The 18,488-nt window shown below is 47.6% G+C and overlaps 1 protein-coding gene across 1 annotated transcript in view; it reads right to left on the bottom strand.

Moving 5' to 3' along the window:
• The window catches only part of LOC135371989 (hemocyte protein-glutamine gamma-glutamyltransferase-like), a 76,239-nt gene that overhangs the window by 24,075 nt on the left and 33,676 nt on the right, over positions 1 to 18,488 (bottom strand). The window contains exons 7-10 of the mRNA XM_064605767.1: positions 18,130 to 18,301; positions 17,566 to 17,704; positions 7,833 to 7,936; positions 6,188 to 6,353 (exon numbers count right to left, since the gene is read on the bottom strand). Coding sequence (XP_064461837.1) covers positions 6,188 to 6,353; positions 7,833 to 7,936; positions 17,566 to 17,704; positions 18,130 to 18,301 — 581 coding nt within the window. The remainder of the gene's footprint in view (positions 1 to 6,187; positions 6,354 to 7,832; positions 7,937 to 17,565; positions 17,705 to 18,129; positions 18,302 to 18,488) is intronic.

The raw sequence follows: 18,488 nt of genomic DNA, 5'->3' as shown, positions 1-18,488 counted from the left end.
CGAACAAACCCGCGCGTACACTTCCTCTTTGGTCGTTGTGGTCAACCGACATCGGCGAGCCGCGGAGACGCAGCGACCTTGCTTGGAGCTGCCCGCCTGGCCGACTGCCCGCGAAAAGTGAGCTGTCAGATATTTCGAAACTTTATCAACCAATCCCGGAGCGCGCATCCTCCTTTGGCCAATGGGCATCCGTCATGATGCCTGACGATGTAATACCACGTGACTGTGACGTGATTTTATTTTTCTACTGCCGCAAATGCGGGGAGCTGTGGAGGCCTGGCCGCTCCTCATTGGAGGAACGGAGCGCCGAAACGTAGTAATGTGAACGATGGAGGAACGTAGCCGGCAACGAGATGGGTACTACGTAAGCGCAACCCGTAGCCCGTAAGCGCGAACGTGGCAGTGTGAACCAGCCTTTAGGGTGTGGAGGGGATTATGTGAACGTAGTGATCTAGGCTACGGACCGGTTACAGAAAAATGGGAGGGTTACGAACACGTGGACGAAACGGGACAACAGGCAAGAATTCGCAAGCATAGCGAAATATAAGGAGGTTAGTGGTTACGTGGGGAAAATTCCAGAACGAGCAAAGTGTTTTTTTTTAATAATAGTAATACAAAGTTGTGGCATGCAATAAAGAAAGCAGAAAGCAGTAGCCATGCAGAACATAACAGATGATAATGGAGATAGAAGGGAAAAGCATATTTTATTTGTGAAGTGTTTCTAGGGTGCCTTGTGATTTGTTGATACCGGACGGGTGAAGGGCGTTGAACTTGTATATGAGATAAGACTCCCTATCACGTCTGTCACGTGTGGATCTAAACCCGGTTCCTAGAATATATAGTTTGCGAAAATTGTGACCAGGAACGTTAAAGTGTTCGGCGACTGCTTTGTGGAGTTTGTTGGACGTGTCGGTTCTGTGTCCTGTAAAGGCGGTTGTTCATTTGTTGGCCGGTTTCGCCAATGTATTGCATAGAGCTGTCGCCGCATTCAATGCAGTATATAACATTGGAGCTTGTGCATGTGAATGCGTGGTTAACGGGGTGGGTGTAATTGCTCGCAGTGCTTTTGATAGAGTTAGCGTGTTGAACGTGCTTGCATGTTTTGCAGCGCGGGAGGTTGCAGGGCCGTGTTCCCGTGTACGGGGTGCTTGTTTTGCTGATTTTGGCATTGACCAAGGAGTCTGCTAGGTTTTTTGCGCGTCGGTATGTCACCTGTATGGGATGGGTGAATATATTGCTAAGTCGGTCACTGCTTTGGAGGAGGGGCTCGTGCTTCTATAGAATGGCTTTGATGTTTGGAAGTGCGTTGGAATATCTTGTGATGAAGCTTATTTGGCACGCGTCAGGATTTTTTCGGTTTTCCAGAACCTCGTTTCGATCGAGTGTGAGTACCTTGCGACGGGAATTCGGTTAGGAGGGAGCCTGGATAGTCCCTTCGGGCAAGTGTACTGCAGAGTTCGTCAAGCTTCTCAGCGTAATCTGTGTCGTTTGAACAGATTCTGCGTAGTCTTACACTCTGACCATTAGGAATTCCAAGCTTACAGTGGGTGACTCTTGAAGTGAATGTATTGTTGTTTGTCAGTTGGCTTTTTGTACAGGGTTGTGATGAGGTTGCCGTTGTCTAGTGATATTGTGGTGTCGAGGAAGTTAATTAAGCTAGTTGACTGTTGTGATGTGAACTTTATGTTGCTATGCGCGATGTTCAGTAGATTTACGAACTTTTGAAATTCATGCTCCCCGTGTTCCCATATTATCAGTATATCATCGATGTATCGAAGGTACACAGTGGGTCTTAATGAGAGGGCGCTGAGAACTTTGTTTTCTAAGAACCCCATGAAGCTATTTGCGTATGTGGGTGCAACAGGTGTGCCCATACTTGTACCGTGCACTTGTAGGTAGTATTCGCCATTGAACTCGAAGTAGTTCAGTTTAAGGACCAAGTCCATTAGAACGAGTATAGTTTCCGTGTCTTTTCTGGTGTTTGTTGTAGAAAGGGCATTGCAGAGGGCTGTGATTCCGTCGTTGTGTGGGATGTTAGTATACAGTGATGTCACATCCAGCGTGGCTAGTATTGTGTCCCTACCAAATGTACGAGTGTTGTTTATATCTCTGATTATTCTGAGGAGGTGGGGTGTGTCTTGTACATGCAATAGCAGTGACAGACGTGATAGGGAGTCTTATCTCATATACAAGTTCAACGCTCTTCACCCGTCCGGTATCAACAAATCACAAGACACCCTAGAAACACTTCACCAATAAAATATGCTTTTCCCTTCTACCTCCATTATCATCTGTTGTGTTCTGCATGGCCACTGCTTTCTGCTTTCTTTATTGCATGCCACAACTTTGTACTACAAATATTTAAAAAAAAACTTTGCTCGTTCTGGAATTTTCCCCACGTAACCACTAACCTCCTTATCTTTGGCTATGCTTGCCGATTCTTGCCTGTTGTCCCGTTTCGTCCACGTGTTCGTAAACCTTCCATTTTTCTGTAACCGGTCTGTAGCCTAGATCACAACGTTCACATAATCCCCTCCACACTCTAACAAAGCAGCCATTCACTCCGGCCGTAGAAGCCCGTACGGAACCTTTCTTCCCTCCGGGCTGTTGACCCACTATTCGCAGGAACCTTTAAACACGTCACACCTAACCCTTTAAATACCATGCCAATGATGAGGACGGTGCCCAGAAGAAGAACAGTCTCTGTTCGAAATATCGGCGGCTTCTGTCCTGAGGCAACTCCCTTCCTGTTGTCGTTGCGTTTTTCTTCTAAACGGTAGCGTTGTTGAATCGTACTACACGAGCTTTCATTTGAGAGCAAGTTGGTTTTGCATTTTAGTGCCCCTTTAAAAAAAGCGAACACAACAATTCCATCCAGTGCTTCAGCGAAACGTCCGTTCGGTGTCTGTACAGACACGCCTGCAGGAAAACGCACAGTTTGAGCCTCAGTTTTTGTTAAAAGTTAACCATGGTGTCTAAGCTGCACGATAAATGTTCCGCGCTTTTGTTGCAAAACTGTCTTCTCCCAGTTCGATATTATCCAAATGGAATGTTCACGTAAGCGATATTTCGACGTTGCAGATTTCATGCAACTTGTTCGTACTGAAAGCAAAAATATCCAGTAAAATATCGCGTTATTTATTTATTTTTTTTTCACTAGAGGTAGCGATACTTCGTCGCCTTTAAACGGAGGTATCGATATCGGCATTTAGCTACTCTTTATTCAAGTAATGAGTATCGATATCGCGATACCATATTTCGGTAACGGGTACAATGCTGAGAGCGAACACTGCCTGTCAGATGCTACGAGGGTAAGTAGCGCACGGAGTCTAGAAGTTTGAGAGCAACGCGACGAGGTCTATAGAAGCTAGTGAACAGCACTACCAACAGCAGTAGCTCCTTAGTTACGTGATAAAGTGTTCACGCGATAAAGTGATAAAAGCGCGACATTCACTACTGCCTTCACTACGTGAAGGCAGTAGTGAATGGTGAATACTACGTGAATGTCGCGCTTTTACTATAGATATCGCGTGAACACTTAATAGAGGTATCAGGTAACTAAGGTGCTACTGCTGTTGGTAGTGCTGTTTACTAGCTTCTATAGACCTCGTCGCGTTACTCTCAAACCACTAGACCCCGTGCGCTACTTAGCCTCGTTCCCACGGACAACATAACCGGGGTCGACTGACAAAATCGCTCTTCCCACTGGGATGAACACTGGTGTCCATCGTCTTTAATGAGTATGACTAACGATAACGTAACATTCCATATAACTATAGTCATCCGGTAAGCATCTGACTAGCGTATCAACGCTCGAAAGATCAAGGAAAAAGAAGATTGCTTCCTTTCGCGTGCGATATGCACAGTTGTTCACGTGAAGAGTGCTGGCCAATGCGATATCTGTTCTACAGCGGTTCCTGAGTGGGAGAAAATTAACCGGCACGGGATGAACACGAACGGACACGAAAATGAACGGAAACACAGACGGGAAAATGAAGGAACTCTGCAAACGGCAGTCCACACAGTTCGTGTGACTACCACAGGGGACAGCACTAATGGCGGCGCCCATGCCTTGAATCGTGTTTTTGTGCGGACAGTTTGTAACTGTTACTACGAACACTTTTGCTGCCTACTGTTTTTTAAGATTCTAGTAACCTGCGTGACAAGCACTTGCTTAGTTTCTAGTTATTTGTGCTACGTTTTTCTGAAGAGTGTCCTTTTTCTCGGACAGTACAAGTGCTAATGTAATATTTTTGAAGGTTACACTTATTCGGCTTTTTTCTCCCTCAAAAGGTAGCTGCAAAGTAACAAAATTACTGAAAAGTGGTACCTCCATTACCTGTTACTAGGTTTTAAAAAGAGTAACTGAAACTCAGTTACTATTTTTGAAGGCTAACTGTAGCTGTAACCGATGACTGATTAAAGTGTCTCCTCTTACTCCATTCCCTTAATTAGGAAAGAGACAGTCTTTGTCTACTGATTGGTTGATTGGATGATTAATGGCGCAACAACAACGGCGCCAAGACACTGATAAAATAGGAATAATGCAGATGTAATGTAGATGGGTCAGTACCGCGACGATTATTTATATCCGCACGTATTCTGTGGATAAAATCTAAATTCGTACTCCGCGCGCAGCTTGTCTGGCAGTCCCTCATTTGACTCTGTATGTTCATTTTATTTAAAAAATAATTTTTTAATGGTGATTTGATGACCCGCTGTTCTAGACATTACTCGGACCTCAGGGACGGCATTTGCCGAAAAGTGCTGGTGGAACCTGTCTGACTGCCGTTAATTTTACGTTACATTACCCAGACACCTGAAGTTGGAGATTGTGTGCAGCTAAAACTGGTTAAAGATCATCCACTGTCCGTTTCCATAAAGGAACGAAATAAATTTGGGATGGTGTCCTTACCGTCAATGTATGCAGAGACCGACATTTACTTATTATGCGCATTTACGTCCACGTAAGCTACAGTAGGACAGCTACAACATAGAAAGGCAGAAAATCCAGCGAAACGACGAGAAAGTGATGAGGAAAGAGCATAAGGACAACACCGGCTCTTGTCCCGAGGCGATCGCATCTGTTCCAGTCAATTTCGAAAGAGCACTGTATTCCTCGTGGACCACGGTATCGATAATCCTAAGCGAAATCGTGGCCTAGTTCAGCTGCTATTCGATGGAATACATGACAAGAGCAGACGCCGGATGTTGAGAGTATGACGGAATTCCCACTCTGGAAAAACTACGTCACTCCCTAAGAACCAATGAGGGCGCGACCTTGAGAAAAGGAACGCCGCAGCCGTGCGGGAGTCTCACACAGTTACCGGGAGCCTGGACGGCTTGATCATTAAAATTCGTTTCTAAACACTTTTCAGACGAAAAAAATAAAAAAAACAGCTAGGTATCGTGGGCCGATGCTAAACATAGTGGTTTCATAGATGGGTTTCCGGATAGGACTGTCCCTTTAACACGGTGTTTCTCAACCGGGGTTCCTAGCACTGTTCCAACCAACGGTCGCTTCGGACGGCCTTTTCTGCCACGTTTCTGCCATATTGCTACGTGTACAACATCTAATTCGCTCACCCACTTCTATACACATTAACTGGTTCCGTCGAATAACATAAGTTGCGAACCATTGCTATTAACAAGACTGCTACAACAGTTTCACTACGCTGTACAGCTGTCGCACACTGTACCCTCGTCGATATATTGTATTTATGATACAATAATGTCATGAGAGAATTGATGTTCTGAGGCTGGAACACAAAGAAAGGATAAATACAAACAAAGCCTCAAGTGCCTAAGAAATTAATGATGAAAGATGGAAGCACCGGACTGGCAATCCATAATCCAGGACCGGTAATCCAGAAGATGTGGGTTCGAGTCCTACAGCTGGCTAACCTTTTCATTGGCTTCCATCTTTCAACAATAGTGTTATTCACTTTGGTTCGCCGCAATCACAAAACACAGTCCTCAGGGTACAGCACAACGGAGCCCTGCTTCTGCTTATGTTCAGGCTGAATTCAGCTAAAAGTTGAGCCGGCAAAATATACCGAAAATAAAACCGAACCGAAAACGTTAGTCGGTTATAAAACAGAAGCGGCGTCTCGTTCCGATATTTCTGTTACAAATCTACAAATATCTACTTTTGGTGCCTGCAGTAAATGGAAGGTGATGCACTTACGTCTCGGTGTCGGAGAGGCGTTTTATGAAGTCACCCGTGTCCGGATCTACAACGTAGCTCCGAAGTTCGCCATTCACTTCCGCGTAGACAAAGCGACTGTCATACGGGACGTCAACCCGTCCATTACGAGTGGCTGCGACAGGGCTGGGGCCAACACGGTATAATCCTGCATATAACATACATGCGTTTCCTTGGACACCATTGCCATTCGTTTTAGCTCCATTACTCGATTCTGTACCGCGATGAGCAGCATGGGTCTTGAACGGTGAGGTTGTTTCATTTTAGCAGACGCTTGAAAGTACGCGTGTCGATATCAATCCGTAGACGGGCAAATTCATTATACGAGAGTTCGCAATACTTAATTGCCCTCAAGCCATTCTGTTAGATTCCACTCGGTGAAGCCAACCACAGCGTTGGGTACTCACATTGGGGCACTAACGATGCATTGCACCGCACGAAATAGGATCCAAAGAAGACTCACGAGGCTCTGCCTTTCATGAGGTCGATCATCAGGGCACCTACTCAGGCGGCATGACCCCTCACAAGACCTATCCTGAAGCCACTCACTCATGAGGCGTAGCCTTTCAGGTTGAATCCTGAAGGTGCTCGGTCATCAGACATTACCGTTTACGAGATCAAGATGATCTGAAAGCTCTAACACATGACATCACCCTTCACAATATCAATCCTGAGGCCGTTCTCTCGTGACGCCTCGACCTTCAAGATGAATCCGACAGAAGCACCTTGCCTTCAGGAGCTTAATCCTTATGGCAGTCACAAGACGCGGCTGGCCAGTTGAAGCAACGGCAATAAATTAGCCTTGTTGATATCGGGGCACTGGAAACAGTTTCCAGATTCTGGAGAGATACGCGCGGTATCGTGTTCGCGTAAACGGTGGGGCTGACCAGGGAGTGACACGCCTTTTCTTGCCGCGTGTGATCGAGAGCGACTTGGAAGGCATAAATACATCTGCGTCCAAGTGCGTTGCTCAAATCGGGCACTTTCTTTCCATGCATCTGAGACAAACAGCAGGAAATCTCGAAGAGGTCGTTGCTAACGGAACCAATGTTGGTGGTTCTGCGTTTTTATTTTGTCTGGTTCGATGTGGGAATACAGACCTTATATGGGGGATATATCGGAGGGTCTAAGAAACAACGCAAAGGGCGCGGGAGTCGTGTAACAGATGTAGCATGTAGCTCATTTGAATCTGCAGTGACTGGTGCAAGCTGGGAGTTTGAAGTTTTAGTTAAGAAGGGGGGAACTAGTAGCGGCCGTTAACGACGGTTGATTGTATTCGCGGGTGACAAGTACCGGTAGTCTCACTGCGGCTTGGCCGTCAGACTATAGCGAAACTGTCAACGGCGGCATTGTGAGTGTGCGCGTCGTCCGCTAACGGAACGCCGATTATAACAGGGACCCCACCCTACCGGGCTTCCAGACCAGCACGCACTCCGCAATGCAGTGGCAGTGCCAGATTACTCAATTTTTCTCTAAGTCAGCCGACGTAATCAACACCGTTCTATGACCTGCACGAAATGGGTTTCTTGTTCTTTCCTTTCATTCATTAAATAAGCAGTGCCGTAACTGATAATCGTTATTGCTGTAGACAGTACGAAAGAGAAAGAGAAACAACGCGGAGTCTTACCACCACTTCGACACTGTGGTGTAGCGTCGACAACCTGCCAGCGGCCATAACCAGGCGGAAGGTCTGGCCGGGACATCCACACCTCATTCCATACGTGGAAGTTCCTGCAATAAATGAAGAAGGCCTGTGACGAATTCCACTTGTCGTTGCAGTAGACAAGAAAATTCCAAATAGCTGTGCAAGCTTTGGTACTCGCAGCTGAAATACAGCGACAGCTCTGTCACATATAATACGTCAAAATTATCTCTTACAAATGCATCGCAGATGTTTAGGAATCTTTACAAACTTTTCTGAACGAATTTGTACTGCAAGTACATAAGACATCAACCTTCACTAAGCGCCTTCTTTAAAGAAGGTTCTTTGTGAAGGTCCAAGTTGGCGAAGTCATCCTTGCGAACGGCCTGCCTTCTGATTAACACGGTTAGTCAAAGCAAAACATTAAGCAACTGATTCTCAAACTACCATGCTGGTTGCGACGAATGCCTAACGTCAACGTGATCACGAATTATGACGATGACAAAGTCGAGTACAGGGCAGGCGAGAGGATGGGGAGTTGGTGGTGGTTGTGGTAGTGGTGAAAGAGCTCGCCGTTGTCGGTGGGCAACGCACAACTAACGCTCTCGGGGAATGCGCGTCCTGGGACGACGTCTACGGGAACTATGACAACACATATCTCAAAATGTCTGAGGAAAACCCAGGAAAACCCCCAGGCAGCACAGCCGGCACATGGATTCGAACCCGGGTACCTCCCAGTCGGGATGTGAGATGACCAGCAGGCTAAGAGCACCGACACATCGACCCGTGGCCTATTGCCTCTAGCTGTGCGCAACAGCAGTCAGAAAAAAAAAGAAGTAGTAGTGCGGGGCAGCCGGGGATGGCGCCCCGGGGCCCTAGCCGCTTCAGAGGCACGCGTGTGTAATATATTTATTTATTTTATTTTGAAATACTGCCGGCTAATACAAGCCCAAGCAGGAGTGAATGTTGAAACACATATACAACGGAAGGATATGGCGTCATAATGGTTGAAGCGGGCAGACGACGAAGAGAAGGGAACACGGAAGGATAGATAGAGAAGGTTGAAGATAGAATAAAGCGGTGGAAGCAGAAGGCTCCCTAGAACATTACATTTTGGCGTGGTCGACAGGATGTGAGTGGAATTTTTCGTAAGACCATTCGGCGACAGCTTTCCTCTGGACAGCTACCAGTTGGATGGTGAAGACCGTGTCGCCTTACCCGAGCTTGTCAGCACACAGGTGGCTGCAACGTGTTTTCGTGCGTCGATTTGCAGAAGGGGTATTGGCACATACCTCTCCAGGAGGAGTACAAAATGTACACGGCCTTCATGACCCCATTTGGCCTCTACGAACACAACCGGTTGCCGCTTGGGTGGAAGAACTCCGGGGCATGGTTTCAGAAGATCATGGATGAAGTATTGCGACCTTTCAATCAATTCTGTGCAGTGTACCTCGATGACATTATAATTTATTCAAAATCCGAATTGGAACATCGCATACGCCTCGCAAATGTCTTGGAGGCCCTATGCACAGCAAAAATGAAAATTAATTCCAAGAAGAGCGTGTTTTTCAAGGATAAAGCAGTCGTCCTATAGGACGGGCACTGGACGGAAACACGAAGACTACAAAGCAGGAATCAGTGGCGCGGATAGAGAATCTCGAGAAACTCCACGATGTCCACCCCCTGAGGGTCTTTCTCGGCCTAGCTGGGCATTTTCGAGCATTCATCCCAGGATATGCCACTCTCGCAAAGATGTTACATTCTTGTGGACTGACGAGTGTGAATGCACGTACCAGGAACTCATTCGACGGATATCATCCGACCCGGTGTTGTCATTACTAATTACCAGATTTCCGCCTGGGCTTCGAACTGAAGACTGATGCATCTCATTACGTGACTGGAGCCATCCTGTACCAGCGACGTAAAGACAAACCGAAGGGCCAACAACTAAGTGTTATTGGATACCACTCGCACACGTTCTCCAACAGTGAAACAAATTATACGACGACCGAGAAGGAAGCACTCGCTGTACTGCTAGCCGTGCGATATTTCCGTCCCTATATTGAGGGGAGAAGATTCTTCCTCTTTAGCGACAACCAAGCACTGTCTTACCTTCTAGCCTTGTCGGAACCCAAAGGAAGGTTTGCGAGATGGATTTACGAACTCCAGCAATTCGATTTCCAAGCCTTTCACCGACAGGCGGCAGATCGGACTGATGCAGACACCATCTCCGGGTTGGCGATCTCTCCGGCGAGGGAATCGGCGAACCTCACTAAGCGATGGGAAGGATATGAAGAACTGCACCCACAAGATGGCAGACTACAAGTGCTTGACACGCTTGTCCCAACAATTCTCGAGCGTTATCACGACAGCCCAGACTCAGGAGGCCACGATGGGTTCTGGAGAACATATAATAAGATCTCCAGAAGGTTCACATGGAAGAATATGAGGTCGGACGTAAGCAAGTACGTAGCATCCTGCACAATATGACAAAAGTACAAAGCGAAGTACCGTCAGGCAACGGATACCATTATGTTACCCATACACTCGAGTATACCTTTTGAGACCATCCATTTGGATTTCGCAGAACTCAAAAAGAAGGGAGAAGGCGTTGAGCGTACACAGGCGTTTTTGGTAGCCATCGACCAGTGCAAACGCATGGTAGCAGCGCGACCCGGGAGAGAGGATTCCGCCTGCGTCATCACATTCATGGAACGCGAGATGTTCAAGACTACCAAGGTCATTGTGACGGACAATGGGCCAGCATTTAGAAGTCGCCGACTAAAGGAATGGGCCAAACAACCAGGGATACTACTCCGACCCACAACTCCGTACCACCCTGCAGCCAACGTCCTGGCAGAGAGAGTAATCCGAGACCTGGAACAATACATATCTGTCTACTCTGACTTTAGAGGAGGGTGCAAGTGCGCGCTGGAAGCAGCAGTGCGTCATCACAATCGGTCCCACACTGTAGCACTTGGGTGCAGTCCATATTTTGCAGCTTACAACATGCCTGCAGTGTTCCCCGCGGATGAGCAGCTACGAATCACCGACCGTGCACGTTACTTTAAAGGAGCGGCGGCGATCAGCACAGGAAGAAGAAAAATACCACGATCGCATGAAGAGGAATTTCGACAAACGTCGAAATACAAAGATACCGGACATTAAACTGGGGGAACAGATGCTAGCCCGGCGGGGTCTACCAGGAAGTCGAGCTGGGTTCTGCGGCCCATTCGTCGGATGGAATACGGTACAAATACGGGCGTCTTAAAAGCCGTTGGTTATACAGGAGCCCACGCAAAAAGAGAGATGGCAACGATAAGCAACGTCATTCCTTATCATCGACGGAAGGATGATTCCTAAAGCCGAGGAGGATGAAGCGGGCAGACGACGAAGAGAAGGGAACACTGAAGGGATAGATAGAGAAGGTTGAAGATAGAATAAAGCGGGGGAAGCAGAAGGGCTCCCTAGAACATTACAATGGCGAAAAAAAAAAGAAAACCGAAGTATAATTACAGCAATGGGGGTAACATTAGAATACATTAACAAGATCAAAGCAAAAGTATAGCAATAACGAAGCGTGACAAATGAGCACGATAAATACAATGGGTATCTCCAGTCTCGAGAAAATCTATACCTTAGAACAAATTCAAGAGGGCATTAAAGGATTCGTATGATTCGAACGCGTTTTGTGGTAGCCGATTCCACTCCTCAATTGTTCGGGGTAAAAAAAAAATCTGTTTGTGCGTGCAAATATTTGAACTAGTGCGGGAGAATAGATATGCCTTGATCGTCTTTCTAACTTAGATATGTGCCTATGTGCGGGTGCATTTTTAATATTTGCAAATATAGGTCGTACAAAAATTTTAGCCTTGCTTGTCGCCGCCGAACTGATAGGAGAGAAATTTGGACTTCGTTTAGCATTCAAGAAGGGGAATAATGACGACCATACCGATCGAAAACAATGCGAATGGCCAATACGCACGCCTGTCGTAATTACCTAAAGAAGAAATACTTGGACTGCGTTATCAGTGCGTGAGGACGGGGTCGAGTGCCTATACCATAAGAATACGGTGAGCTATAGAGTGTCTTTATAATTCACCTTACGTATGGAGTCATGAGCTAAACTCCTTGGATTGTAGAACTTGCATGGTCTTTGTCCTACAGTCGAAGCAGTCTATAGCTAGTTTATAGTTTACATGAACTCGACAGAAGTTGGGTCGAGTTGAGTTGTCGGTTCCGACCTGCTCAGGGAAACGCCGTCGGGTCTTGTTGACCACGCGTCGCGTCGAATTGGAACCGACAGCAGGGGGTGAGCTCACTGGACTAGCTCGGGCTAGGCGCTGCTCGGGATAGGCTCGACTCGCTAGGCGCCGCTGCGATCGCATCCAGTTGAAGCGAGTTCGTGTAGACAAGTACACAGTCAACTGAACTCCGACCCGCTCCTGTCGGGTTCGTGTAAAGGAGGCCAATAACTAGAGCTTGATCTTCGCCGCTCAAGACCGCTGGTTCGACTCCAAACGAGGACGGTATCAATGTCGGGAAGGTAAACATACCTTCCAGCATCGTATGTCGGAGATGTACAGCGCACGTTAAACAGCCGCAGGCTGTCGAAATTATCTGGCGTTCTACCCTGCTGCACGTGCAGCAAGTAACCTACGCCGAATCATTATTATTTGTCTCCGTCAAGAGACAAAGCACACGTGGGTTCTGGTGATCGCAAAAAAGTTAATATTAAACAACTTTGACATCGCTGTTGATGAATAAGGACACAAGAAGTCTTGCGTGAACACACTGAACGAGGGGAGCGTGATCTCAGATTGCCTCCGCTTCATCGTCATATCTAGGTTACAACCTCTTCCTGCCCGGCACTTAGGTGCACTCTTCTAGCCGATATCTGTTGCCCCGGACGACATGTTATGTTTCTGTTTGACTATATCAGTTAACACGCTCTCACGATGTTCCCCTGGCAATAGCGAACCTTTCTATCCTGCATATTTTCCAGAGCGTGCCTGGTCCTTTTTCTTGCGCTAGAACTACGTCTCCCACCTGCACGTTGGGCTTTCGCTGACGTTCCTTCGTCAAAGCGCATCTTAATTCTCTCCCGAGATAGCTGTATGAGGGAACTTTTCTCAATGTTTATGCGTGGTTCCTCACATTTTATTCGGCGTGCCATTGGTTAACGCAGCTGGCGCAGAAGAAATTGGAGAACATGTAAAGAAGGAAAAGAAAAGTGCTGTGCGAGCGTAGTCAGTGTACCAGACGCTATGTGGCGGCCATAGAGAGCTGTAGCAGTCGCAGATAGGGAGGCTCGGCGCTCCAGCTGCAGCACGTGAACGGCATAGGACACCGAGCGATTGAACGGCCCAACGCGCATTGGCTGCACGAAGACGACATGACACAATAGTTGAGGGAACGCAAAGCGGTTGCGATGAGACGAGGCCAAGAAGATTTGAAAGTTAGGGAACGCGAAGCCGAGACGGCAAATCCAGGGGACGAAGGGCTTGAGAAGGAACAAGTACGCCAGCACGAAGCCATGGCTATGAGATGTAAACGGTCCCAGACGTGTATACTTGAAACAAATCCGCGTCCGTTGGAGTTTGCTCTGGCCAACGCGGAGCTCGCGGATAAGTTTTCGGATAAAGGCCAACCTCCATGGAGCGAATTTCTCGCAACGAAGTTCGCGCGGCGGACTGCCACACGTGTTGCGCCGCCAGTTGTTCGCCGGTACCAGCTCCATGGGACGAAAAACCAGCGGACGGCGTCGGAAAGTCATGATCTGAAGTCGCTGTTGCCAGAGTGCAAGGTGAACGCATAGTGGAATCAGTTACTAGAAAGAATGCACTTAATCTCACAGACGTTGCAACTAAATTCAACAACCCTCTAAAAAAGTGCGTGCAGTAATGTACCGAAAGGCGTATTCAATACTGCGGAAAGAAGACATGTTTTTTTTTTGTGTTGTTGTTGTTGTTGTTTTCTTTGCACAGAATTCCTGGCATTCTAGGGTGCAGTAGGGAAGCAGACGACAGCACCCCATAGCAAGAAGAAGCAGAAAGCGATTCACGAGACGGGACGACCACGTGCAGACGACCATGGCACCGCAGCTGGCGCAGATTCGTAGCGGAAGAGTGCTTTGATTGGCCAGTCGCGTGTTCATCCGCAGTTGACGCTTCCGGAATCGCGGGCGCTGGGCATATCGCTGGCAGACGCTCACATTTTTGACGCCTCGCGCAAGGCGTCCTACGGTGAACGAAGATCGCAACTTTTTCGCTGTACACTCGCCCCATGGAGGTTGGCCTTAACGAGATTGAACGTGACGTTCGTGTGTGGTTACGGACCGGCATGGCGCCAGCACGCCCTCAAAACAGCGAGCTGTTGCGCGTGGACGATGTCATATATTATTTCATCGGTGTCTCGTGGCTTACTGACAGAGAGACGAGGTTGCCATCAGATCTGACTGCTGGCTGGTGTGAAAGGCATGGTGTGTCGTCCTCCAGTGAGCCCTGCCAGAGCGAGTGGAGCAGGACCATCATCATCGGTGTACATGCGCGTACGTTAGTGGTCGATTGTTTAGGATTCCCCATTTTCTACGAGTTTGGTCTCAAGCTCTTATTTCGTCTCCATAGCTCTTCCAACGCCTTTTCGTAGAGAAGATTTAATGCTTGTTACTGCAGCCTTTCATAGAACCCTATCCACCAAGGTGATCCTTCGACGATAATACTTCCATCGTATTATGCATGGATGCTGTGAATTTCCGAAGAATGGGGGCACGTATCATCCAGTTGCTGTCCGTGTTGGTTCTTTTGAAGGCGCTAGAGATGGTGAAGGAGAATCCACGACGTGCGACAAATCTTCTAAACGGCTGCAAAACGTTATTTTCTGATGTACTGTCAACCATTTCCAGGTGTGCACCGCTTGTGGTATCAAAATAAATATCACGATATGGTACATCTTGCTCGATTCTTCCATGGCACGCGCTCTTGCATAAAGCGGGCCTGCGAAGTCCACCTCTATTTTGCTGAATAATGACTACTGAGTAGTCCGATCCCGAGTAAGTGGTGAGCTTTCTAGTGTTATGGAGCTTGAACTGTAGCTTTGATATATTGCGAATCTTCAAAGTATTTCCTTCGTCTGTTGTCCCCTTGAACTACCTTCCCAAAACCTTCAACACCATCGTATCTGCGTGTCCCTGACACCCGCCTGACACCCTGGCACCCGCTGACACCCGCCGTTCTCGTGTAGCTGACGTATTAATAACTCCGGCAAATACCCTTTTTTTTTTTCGGAAGAATTATTGGATGTTCCTCTTCTTTGGCGGTGTTGGCTATAGTCCATAATGTTTCACAGCGACAGCTATTACAGAGCTCGATTTCGTGAAGACCACGTCCCGTACGTCGCATCGCCGAAAACCCTGCTCTCTCTTCCTGCTCTCTCGTTTAGATGAAGCTAAACGAGAAAATGGCGCGCGATGCAGATTGGTCATTCCGGAGAGTCACGTTGGCTGTGACGTTGGTGTCACGTGACTCAGAGAAAAAGCGGCAGCGGCAAACGCCGCTGCCTCAAACCGTTACGCCGTTGCGTCGCGCACGTACCGGCTTCTCGTCGCCCGCAGCAGCAGCGGGGACGGTATTGCGAGTTTATGCGGGTGTGAATAGCGTCATTATGAGCCGCCCTGGGAAGTGTACTTACGGAAGATGATGTTGCTGCGAATCACAATCGACAGGGCGAACCGTGCACGTAACGACAGGCGAGCTCAAACGACACGGACAGGGCTGTTTAGCTCTGTCCGTGTCGTTGATTTGACGCCACTGTAACTTTTTACTCCTTGTTTCTAGCGGAACATTTCGGATCGGGTCCCAGGGACGATGTTCTCGTGTGCGTTCTTTATTTTACAACAACACGAACTTTATTTTAAGTTCCCTGCATACTGGGACTTGCTTGGGACTGCGCGCTTGCCTGCAAGAGCGGGGCTCCTTCAAGTAATTACAACTGCATGTTCTGTCCAGAGGAGGAAACCACCGAATATCCTTTCTTGCCATGCAGACATGTTCCAGCGTGCCTTCAAGAAGGGCATCTACCTGAGTTCGCTGGCCATTCGGTACCGGCCGATTTGACATGGAGGCGAGCTCACGTGAGACTCACTCCTTTTGATGGACATGTGCTCATTGTAACAGGGACCGCGACGACACTCCGGTTAGGTCCTGGCGTGACGTTTCTCCCGTCCCGAACGGGCACCTGGACCACGCAAAGGGGCAGACCCCCCGCCATCAAGTACTTAAGATTATTATATCGAGCCCGACTCAGTACATCTCTTGTTGGGTTTCTGACAGTTATTTGCACAACATTATGGCATTGTCCTCTGTGCATTTGTGTTTGCGTTTCTTTTCAACGGGTAATGTAGAACGTACTGCTGGGGACACGGTTAACTAAAATCGCCTGTCAGTGCTTCGTCGTCCCATATTACCTTGGTTGCACTTGAAATTGTTGTGTCAGTATTGTATTTGAAGGTGGACCATGTGCATCACGTGTTTATTACTCGAATGAAATAGTCTTGCACACCTAGATATTTGAGATGCAATAAACCACGGAGTGCTGATTTTAGACAACCGTGTCCCCTACAATACATATAGGCTGCTGTGCGTTTTTGTTTTTTTTTTCTTCATCGCCTTAACGTGCTGCCTTTGTTGTGAAAGTAGAGCTACATATTTGTGCGTGCTTCATTCCAAGTATGTGCATTGCTTTGTGTGTAACGCAACCATCCTTATTGCTCTCCATCACATACCGCATGTTGCACTATAAACGACATCTACCCCAGTATCGCCCCTGGCGATGAAACCGTCAAGTAAGTCCGAGTGTGATCAGTACTTCCTTTCAGCGTTAACAGTTCTGAAGCAGGCAACACCTCCTAGATAGTGGAAGACACGCGCACTGCCCAACTCACGGAGGCCTCTGTGAGCTTTGCGAGCTGCTTCGAGCTTTTCTCTTGTTCGCTCTTTCATTGACGCCATAGCAGCATCCACAGCAGGCCTTCGTGTGTGACGTTGTGTCACGTAGGGCGCAGGCCCGATGCTATATAGGTGGTATTGGAGCAGGACACTGACACCACTGCGGAGGTACCACATTTTTCGTAGGTGTATTTACGTATTGTAGTTCTCGTTGCGTAACAACGCCTCACGGTATCTACGCACACTGTCTCATTGTCTCACAATTAGACCTATCGTACAGTTCACTGCTTTCTGCTGGCTACACGTAAGCAACTCTCCCGAGCTATAATGCAGAACGTTGAACCATGACCTCTAATGACATGGGCTGTGGCGTTCACCGTGTTAATTCACAGCTGCTTCAGATAGGTGTAATTACCCTTTCGGTTCTATACTTGGATGTAGTCAGCAGTCTGAATGGGTACAACTTCAAGGATGGGTTAAAATGAAGGACAACAAAACGCCATGTAAATACGAAGAACTGCGCGCCAACAACAATAATTGAAGGACGATTTAATGTAATTAATGAGGCAGAAATACGTTAGCATTCAGCCGACCCACCCACTACCACTATCAACCTCTATCCACCCCCTAACCATCACTAACTGTTACTACTACTATTGTTACCGGATCGACACCGACACTTTTCCTTGAAACGCTGATTCTAATGCTAACGCATTAATAAAGGATCTATCGTTCGAATTGCTTATGAAGTGCTATCATAGCATAATGCTTACCAGACAGAATCATCCTCAGGCCCATTCAGTGAATTCCCGTTGTGGTCGTACTTTAGCGTAATGACCAGGTCTCCATCGGCATCGTGTGGCGAGGAGAAGTTTGTTACGGGGCGGCACGGAATTCCTAACGCACGGCACACTGAAATGTGAGAGAACGTCCAGAACGTCGGTGCTGAGCAGTTGTAAGCAAAACTCAGTGAGGCCCTGTAAACAGTCACTCCCTAAAACTCATCTGCAGAAAGAAACGGCGCAAATGCAAAGGTTGCGATGGAGCATAGTACTGGGTTGACACACCCCGACCCCAGGTGGGATGAGACTCAGCCTATAGTGTCGATGGTTCTTTATTTATGGCGAAGAGCCAATGCTTGAGACCACAGTTCGCCGCTTTGAGAGTCTGAGTTAACTTCGAATCGACATTGATGAAACTGGGCCGATGCCATATTTATCTGCATTCAGCAGACTTGTGAAAAACAGTAGCTGACTTACTTCTCAATCTGTAGCTTAAGTCTAGTCTTTTGGGGACTACGGCGCTTAGTGGTGAGCACTCAAACAAGAACAACTCACGTGTTGTAACCAAACCAGCAAAGACCCAGCACTGCCCGTACTTGACTGCGGTACCATTATTCATGTATCGGTTCAAGATGCTGATGCTGGAAGACCAAGACAAGGGCGAAACGCCGTCGGAATAGTCATCCCAGGAACCAACCAGAACACCGTAGTCATCATTATAGTTCGCCTGCGAAGACAACAAAAATATTATTTAATATAAGAAATATTCCGACGACGACGATGATAATGGTAACATGAAAGTAAACAAAATAGGCAGGGGAGCCGTGACGAGGTCCGACGGGAGGGCTTCGCCTTTTTTGAGTTATGTTAACCAGTTTGCAATGTTATGCAAGGGATATGGTCTTTATAACGCA

This window comes from Ornithodoros turicata, unplaced genomic scaffold, assembly GCF_037126465.1.
Source record: "Ornithodoros turicata isolate Travis unplaced genomic scaffold, ASM3712646v1 Chromosome124, whole genome shotgun sequence".
NCBI lineage: Eukaryota > Metazoa > Arthropoda > Arachnida > Ixodida > Argasidae > Ornithodoros > Ornithodoros turicata.
The sequence above is the reverse complement of the archived record's forward strand: the minus strand, read 5'-3'. Positions and strand labels throughout refer to the sequence as shown.